We start from the raw sequence: 7,926 nt of genomic DNA, 5'->3' as shown, positions 1-7,926 counted from the left end.
ATACGGACTGCGCTTTCCCGAAAGGCCGCAGCCGGATCGGAAAGGACGTGGCCGCAGTCTGTCGTCGTCTCGGACGGTTTCTCAGCGTTCGTGTCCCTCATCTGCCACTTTCCGTCCTTTGGTTCCCACGATGCCGATGTACCAGGTAAAGCCCTATCACGAGGGCAGCGCATCTCTCCGTGTAGAGCTTCCCACCTGCATGTACCGGCTCCCCAACGTGCACGGCAGAACCGGCAGTCCAGCGCCGGACTCAGGCCACGTGCAGGTAGGAGCGCGCGTCCCTCCCCGCCCCCACCCGCCCCGTGCGTACGTTTTCCACCCTTTTGCAGTGCGCAAGCGCGAAGTCACATCCCCGGGTCTTCCGCCCAGTGCGCAGGCGCCTTGGCCGGGTCAGTCGGGGGTGAGGGGCTAAGGGTCGGGTCTCCTCCGGCTGGAGCCCTGAGATCCGACAAGCTGCAGTGGGGAGTGGTGGAGGCCCGGCTTCGCGCTCCCGCCAGTTCTCTGTACCTGCTTTTGTCTATTAAAAGCTCTAATCCTCTTGTATCTCTTTTTCCCGCTTATGGCTACTTAAGGTTTTTTGTTACCAAATTTTGGCCACAGCAAAGTGAGCACGTAAATGTTAATTTTGAGGAATCCTTAGGCGAACCCCGGTGTCCCCGCCACCCTGGTTAACGTTGTCAGCGCCGACTTCCGCGGTCCCTGCGCCCTAAGCCTGCGTCCCCAAGCCGCCGCGTCGCTGTCGTGCCGCCTCCCGCAGGCCTGCCTCGGGATCGCGGGCAGCGGGTCCGCAGCGGCCGCTGTCGCGCGCGAGCAGGCCTGGGGTGTGCGTGCTCGCCCTGGGACTGGACCGCCTGCACCTGCACCGGGTGCACCGCCTCCCTAAGCGGCGTGTGCGCCCCGGCGGTGGGCACCGAGCTCCTGGCGCTGGCACCCTCCCCAGCGCGGGCGGGTGGACCGCGGGAGCCTGGTGTCCTTTCAGTTCGGGTTTTCCAGATTTCTGGATCAGTGGAGCGCCTTTTCCTGAGGGCTGGCCATTCTAGTCGTCTCTTTTCCAAAGCCTCTGCCCAAGTCTTTCGTGTTTTTTGTTTTTTTATGGGCCGCAGATACACTTCTTAGGTTTCCAACAGGAGACACCTTCCCTCCATTCTGACTGAAGATGAGTAAACAGGTAACTTTTGTTCTCCCGGGGAGAGTTATCCTTCAATTTGTTTTAATAGTCTTCTGCCTAGATTGGAAGGCGGGTGGTTAGGTTAGCTGGAAAATGGTGACACAGTTGTCTCACTAGGGAGCTAGGACAGAAATAGCACCATGATCCAATGCCCGTCACTGGACACAGGACAGTTGCAGGGAATTAAAAACAAAACCCAGACCCAGAGTTGGGAGTGCCACTGTCTCATTTGAGACCAAGTCTTTTTTTTTTTTTTTTTTTCTTCTTGGTGTGCTGCTTAACTTCCTTGGACTTTTAACTGTGAACCTCTAACTTAGAAGCCAGCCAGCCCCACTTCTTAAGCTCAGGACAACAGTGTAGACAGAGAATTAGAAATCAAGCATCTCCAAGGTAAACGGGAGCAACACAAAGAATAAACCGCTTCTAAAATACATCTAAAATAAAACGGATAAACACGACATGCCGAGTCACAGGCTAATCCGAGCAGGAAAACAAGCCACAGGCCAGCAAAATGGCATAGGTAAAGCAGACTGTGAGCACTTCCTCATTCCTCACCCCAGGAGGCGTGAAATCAAGCTGAGTGGGGCTCCCAGTCAGTCTTCGGACCGTCTTCGGTGTGTTGACTGGCGCGGTGAACACAATAGATGCTTCTCTGCCCTGGCTCCTCAGGGACACCCTGCTGCCATGTGTAGAAAGGAGCACGATTGTGCACACACAGTGCACCAATAAGGCTGATTAAAAGAAACTGGGAGAGCACTCGAGGACTATCATTGAAGAACACAAGGACGTTACACAGGAGTTGCCGTGCCTGTCACACATCTTGAATTCAGACTTCTTTCTAGTCAGCCCCTAATTATTTAATTGGCACACTGAAGTCTTTGTTCTCCTTTGCTCCACCCGCAAGCCAATTATCTTACGTTTCTTTGCTGTTGGAGCTTAAACCAGAGTGGCAGGCTAGGGGAGGCGAGAAAGTGCAGATTAAGGTCTAGGAGAAGAGAGAGGAGTGTTGCAGATAGAGGGAACAGAATAAGAGCCCTGTGGTAGGTGGGGACATGGTGTGTTTTAGGGACCCGAAGGGCAGCATAGGTAGAGCACGGCTCCAGGGGGAGCGATACGTGAGAAGTACCCAGAGGACAAGTCAGACAGGCTGGCTGGCTGGCTTGCTTTCTCTCTCTCTTTCTTTCTTAATGTTTATTTTTGGGAGAGAGGGACAGAGGTTCCAAAGTGGGCTCTTCACTGATGCAGGTCTCGAACTCATGAAGCGTGAGACCATGACCTGAGCTGGAGTCGGACACTCAACCGACTGACCCACCCAGGTGCTCCAATGCAGACTATTTCTTAAGGGCTTTGTTTTTTAGGCAAAGAGCCTAAGAGGTTAACATGGAGGTGGGGTGACCGGATCAACATTTGTTTTAATCTCTCTGCCATCTTAGGGACGGATTGGAAGGGTGACCCCAATGGGAGCAAGGTGACCAGTGGAAGCAGGCTAGGTGAAAAGTGGTGTCTTCAACTTGGGCAGTGACAGCTGAGGAAAGCTTAGAAGCCGATGAACTCCAGGAAATGGACCTCACCTGGTGATGAACTAGATCTGTGCGAGGGCAGTGTTATGAGTGGCTGTGCGAGGAAGAAAAGTTCCTGAGAACATCAGGCTTACCAGCACACAAAATACAGTGCATCGTGAGTGCACGTTTACAGTCACGTCAAGGTCACTGCCGTATTGACTATTCTTTCTAGTTACGAGCATTTTCTTCTTGCTTAACATACTCTTCTCTCAGCTCAAAATGGATTATCCGTTATGAGAGATCGTGAATCTGGAAATAGGTTGTACGATGTGACTTTATTGAGAAGATTGTTAGTGCTTTTTAAAGTAAGCCTGTAGAGGTTTGAGATTTATTCCTCAGTGAATGTTATTGGTTACTCACTGTGTAGCAGTGACTATACCAGGCAGGAAGAATGCAAAGATTCAGTGAGTAAAGGATGTTAGTGTGAAAAAGTTCTGGATGACTCTAAGAGAGTGCCAGCATTGCCTTAAGAACGATGTGGGGAATAGATCATCTGACTCCATGGACATACCTTTCCAAGCCAATGACACTTTGTGTTGAGCCTGCTTCTGCTCCATTTTCTCTCCTATTTGTATAAATTTCTCAGTTACATTCTCATTGCCACCCCCCCATCTTTTTCTGTTTGTTGAAGCAAAGTATTTTGAACTAATTTGATACTGAGAATAAAGAAATAAAATTTATGTTCATCCATCATTCTCCTCTGTTCTTAAATTACCTGAAATAGTCCTACAATTTCAGAATGGCTTTCAGTCACATTCTTTATTTGTTTTGAAACATTTGTGGATCGATTTGCAGGACCTATTGGAAAATGAGATGATTCTGCTACTTCATTTTAATTCTTTTCAGAGGTGGGGGGGTATTGATGAATTCATGGAACTCAGCAGAAGACAAAGGATCAAATGTAAATGCTGCTGTGACGTTAGAGGAGATGAACGTGTTGATGTTGGTTTGTTTAGGAAGAGTCTGACCCATCTCTTCAAGCCCTTGAGTCCCGCCAAGATGATATTTTAAAACGTCTCTATGAATTGAAAGCTGCGGTTGACGGCCTCTCGAAGATGATTCAGACACCAGACGCAGACGTGGACGTAACCAACATAATCCAAGCTGACGAGCCCGCTGCTTTCTCGACCAGCGCGTTGGACTTAAACTCAGTGCTCGGAAAGGTAAGTTCACCTGGAGAGCTAAAGAACATCAGCATGCTCGGCTGCTGTGAGTGCCAGAAAGTCGTGCTCGTGTGATTCAAGCTTTGGTTTTCTAGTTCTCAGAGGTGGGTACAAGGAGCATGTTCTTTTTTTTTCCTCCCCTCAATGATTGTGCCTGTGCACAAAACAAGATTCGTGAGCTAGGAGCAAAGCCAGGGCAAGCACTAAAGCTGCTTGACTCCTCAGACCCGGTGGAGAAGAGCTGGGAACATCCTTAGGCAAGGAAAGGAGTCCGGTCACAGCTCCCGCCATTCCATGCCACGTGTGACGCAGGCCGGAGGTGGCTGTCATTCACAGCCTCCGAGCCTGGAGAAACAGACCTTAGGTCACCTGAGCATTTCTCCGGTTCACGTAAGTCCATCCTGACCCTGACAGCAGCCTGGACTTCAGAGTGTCGGCTGCCCAGCCACAGTCCCACATGTCAAGTGTCTTTTGTTACATTCAGTTTGCGGTCTTAGAATTAAGTTGCGCGCACCGCCTTTAGTGATCAGTCTGCAGGGTTTAGCTAGCTTAGGTGACAGTCTGATACGCAGAGAAAGAATCTCATTTCAAAGTGGCGTTTATTGAGGGCACAAAAAGGGTGTCCCAAGAACGTCTGCTAATCCCGTCCTCTGGAATCGGTGATAGACGTGGAGCTCTCGGGGAAGCGTGAACACGTGGAGGTGTGGTCGCAGCGCGTCCCGGTAACTCAGGACCTCTGCGCTCGGGTTCTTTCCTCATCCGGTATGTCTGCCTGCACTGAGCACCCAGAGACCCAGCCAGGCTCCTCAGGGAGCCAGTCGGGTTGATGAGTGGGCGATCACACACAGCTGTGCCAGTGCGTCAGGGTGCTGGGAAGGCTTCCCAGGGCACATGGTGCATAAGGTGAATTTTGTTACCTCAGAAGGCACAGCGTCAAGTGATGCTGTTCAGAGAATTGCAGCGCATTCATCGTAGGTTGACGTGACAGGCTTCAGTCAGGAGGGGCAAGACTCTTGGCCAGATTGTGGCAGGCTGTGTACAGAAAGCCGAGGAACTTGGCCTCCAGAGTGTTGTAAGAGTTCATTCATTATAACATGGGCCTCCTAGGTGGTTCAGTCTGTTGAGTGTGCAGCTTTTGAGTTTGGCTCAGGTTATGATCCCATGGGATCGAGCCCTGCATTTGGCTCTGTGCTGTGTGGAGCCTGCTTAAGAATATCTCTCTCTCTCCCTCTGCCCTGCTTGTGCCCACTCTCTCTAAAATAAAAAAGGAGGGAGGGGCGTCTGGGTGGCTCAGTTGCTTAAGCTTCTGATCCTTGATTTCAGCTCAGCTCATGATCTCACGATCATGAAATCGAGCCCCATTTAGGGCTCCAAGGCACTGGGTGTGGAGCCTGCTTGGGATTCCCTCTCCCTCTCTCTGCCCCTCCTGCACACATGTGCCCATTCTCTCTCAAAAAGAAAATTAAAATGAATGCATAAAGTCTGCATCTAAAAGCAGTACATTTTAGCACTTCATAGCACTTCAGTTAACACCTAGTTTTTTAGACTTTGCCCACTTGCCATCACCAAGGACATTTGGAACTGTGCCCTTTTTCAGGGGACTTGCTATTGACACGTAACTCACACACAAATTGACATAGAAACTGTCCTGTCAGGCGGTCTGGTGTTGGAAAGATTCAGTAAATGGAGTAATTGCGTGTGTGGGGGGTTTTTTTTCTTCAATAACTTAGGAACAAATAGTAGTGCTATTATTTTTTTTACCTGTATTTATTTTGAGAGCACGCCCACAGGCAGGGCAGGGGCAGAGAGAGGGAGAGAGGGAATCCCAAGCAGGCTCTGCACAGTCAGCGCAGAGCCTGATGTGGGACTCAGTCCCACCAACCGCAAGATCACAACCTGAGCCAAAATCATGAGCCACGTGCTCAACCAGCGGAGCCACCCTGCCGCCCCAGTGGTGTCATTCTTCATGTGTCGTTTTCCTGATTTCACGGTGTCGAGGGCCAGCAGCGCAGAGGTGAAGGGGCTGCACTCGGCTCCCGTCCCTGCTCCACTTCTTACCGAGCTGTGGGCCTGGCGGGTCATCTGCCCCCCAGAACTAGCTTCCTCAGCTGTGAGATGGGGTGAGAGCAGGACCTTCTTCGTGGGCGTGGAGGACCTAGTTAAATAACCCTGGTCAGGCCCTAAGAACGGCACTGGTACAATTACATACAATCAAGTTGCTGTTAACGTTCCTCATGTTTGGGTTTCTCCCGCAGGATTACGGGGCGCTGAAAGACATTGTGATCAACGCAAACCCTGCCTCCCCTCCCCTGTCCTTGCTCGTGCTGCACAGGCTCCTGTGTGACCACTACAGGGTCCTGTCCACCGTTCACACGCACTCTGCAGTTAAGAGTGTGCCAGAAAACCTCCTCAAGTGCTTTGGCGACCAGACCAAAAAACAGCCCCGTCACGAGTATCAGCTGGGTTTTACTCTAATTTGGAAGAATGGTAAGCAGACGGCCCTGGGCTGGGCTCACGCGCCCTGGACTGAGCCGTGCACTGTGCCTTTCCTAAGGGGCCAGGACCATGACTTGCTATCAGGTCAAATTCTCTCAAAGTCTAGGAAGCATGTCAGGTAGTTCTAGAAAAGGAGCACAGATGAACCTTGAGGCAAAGATGTCCTCCTTCCTCTAGGAAGGTTAGCGTCTCTGACAGCGGTTTTAGGGAGGATCCTGTCTGACCAGCTAGAGCAGGAGAGAAAGGGCAGTCTTGGCCACCTTGACCTCCCATTTCCAGACATATTACAGGGACATCAGTGTTATCTTTTCAAATAGCCTGGAAAGGGTGGCAGGCTGTCCTTTCTTCGCCGTCCCTCTGATGTATGCCTCTCCTGGTTACGTTTATATGGTAGTGGAGTGAGCACTGTTCATCCAGAACCCCCTCGCCGCCTCAGCAACCCGTAAGGAGCCCTCGTGAAGGTAGACGGAGCTCCCAGCATGGCACGTGGGACTCCTGGTGACCAGTCCTCATCCTGCAAATTGTTAGGCACAGGGGTTGGAGTAGATGGTCTGAGGGCCTTTCTAGCTTGAAAACCATCATAATCAAATACCAGGAACGCTTACTCTTTCAACAGAGTTTACGTTCTCTACCCATCCGGTTTAAACTCTCTTGGAAAGTGCACTTTTTGGAGACAGGCTAAAATCGTGATCTTGAAACCCCTTTCCCTTGCCACCAGTTCACAACTGGCAAATCCCCTTCCCCATCGTTCAGGCACTTCCTTCTGAGGGCTCCTCTCATGGCCATTACATGGTGTGCTTTTCTCCCTTCAGTGCCGAAGACACAGATGAAGTTCAGCGTCCAAACGATGTGTCCCATCGAAGGAGAAGGGAACATCGCCCGGTTTCTGTTCTCTCTGTTTGGCCAGAAGCAGAATGCTGTGAATTTAACCCTCATAGATAGCTGGGTAGATATAGCGGTTTTTCAGCTAAAAGAGGGAAGCAGTAAAGAAAAAGCCGCTGTGTTCCGCTCCATGAACTCCGCTCTTGGCAAGAGCCCCTGGCTGGTTGGGAACGAACTCACTGTGGCAGATGTGGTGCTGTGGTCCGTGCTCCAGCAGACGGGAGGCGGCAGCATGACAGTGCCGGCCAACGTGCAGAAGTGGATGAGGGCGTGTGAGAACCTGGCCCCCTTCAACACTGCGCTCAAGCTCCTGCAGTGAATTTCGGTACCTGTAAAAGGCTGACTTCATGAATGGTGCTGTTTCCTGCCTGTTGGGGGTAAAGGACTTGTACTAAAATCAAAGTCTGCTTAGCTCAGTTGTCTAGAATAAATAAAGGTATCATAATTTATGGTTTTCCTTTTATTTAAAAGTCAGCAACATTGTGTGCAATATACCAGGATGGCTGCAGGCTACGTGGCAGACGTTTCTGAGATGCAGTGAACACATCCCATGGCTGCCTTTGGGGAACATAGGTTGGCCGGGAGGCGGCCCTGTGGGAGCAAAGGAGCGCCCCGTGGGAACAGGGCGGGGAGGAGAACAGGAACACACATCCCA

General features: G+C 51.0%; 1 protein-coding gene across 2 annotated transcripts; it reads left to right on the top strand.

Moving 5' to 3' along the window:
* The first annotated feature begins 33 nt into the window (after positions 1 to 33).
* Positions 34 to 7,716, top strand: AIMP2 (aminoacyl tRNA synthetase complex interacting multifunctional protein 2). 2 transcript variants are annotated; one of them, XM_047089170.1, is made up of 4 exons: positions 34 to 265; positions 3,687 to 3,893; positions 6,149 to 6,380; positions 7,202 to 7,716. In XM_047089170.1, the coding sequence occupies exons 1-4, from the start codon at positions 131 to 133 to the stop codon at positions 7,588 to 7,590; spliced, it is 963 nt and encodes a 320-aa protein (XP_046945126.1). In that variant the 5' UTR covers positions 34 to 130; the 3' UTR covers positions 7,591 to 7,716. The 2 variants fall into 2 exon arrangements, with proteins under 2 accessions (XP_046945126.1, XP_046945127.1); XM_047089171.1 differs by having other exon boundaries at positions 172 to 1,168; positions 7,202 to 7,714.
* The last annotated feature ends 210 nt before the right edge of the window (positions 7,717 to 7,926 follow it).

The sequence above is a fragment of the Lynx rufus genome, unplaced genomic scaffold (genome assembly GCF_022079265.1).
Source record: "Lynx rufus isolate CCGP_SWC_20201006 ecotype Redwood Valley unplaced genomic scaffold, mLynRuf1.p SCAF_27, whole genome shotgun sequence".
NCBI classification, from domain to species: domain Eukaryota; kingdom Metazoa; phylum Chordata; class Mammalia; order Carnivora; family Felidae; genus Lynx; species Lynx rufus.
Note: the sequence above shows the minus strand (reverse complement) of the source record. Positions and strands in the feature narration are given on the sequence as shown.

Excerpts from the sequence above, each read along its gene's own strand:
- AIMP2 (XM_047089170.1), top strand. The coding sequence starts at position 131 with ATGCCGATGTACCAGGTAAAGCCCTATCACGAGGGCAGCGCATCTCTC. Across the intron at positions 266-3,686 it reads CGGACTCAGGCCACGTGCAG|GAAGAGTCTGACCCATCTCT; the intron begins GTAGGAGCGCGC and ends TGGTTTGTTTAG. Across the intron at positions 3,894-6,148 it reads TAAACTCAGTGCTCGGAAAG|GATTACGGGGCGCTGAAAGA; the intron begins GTAAGTTCACCT and ends TTTCTCCCGCAG.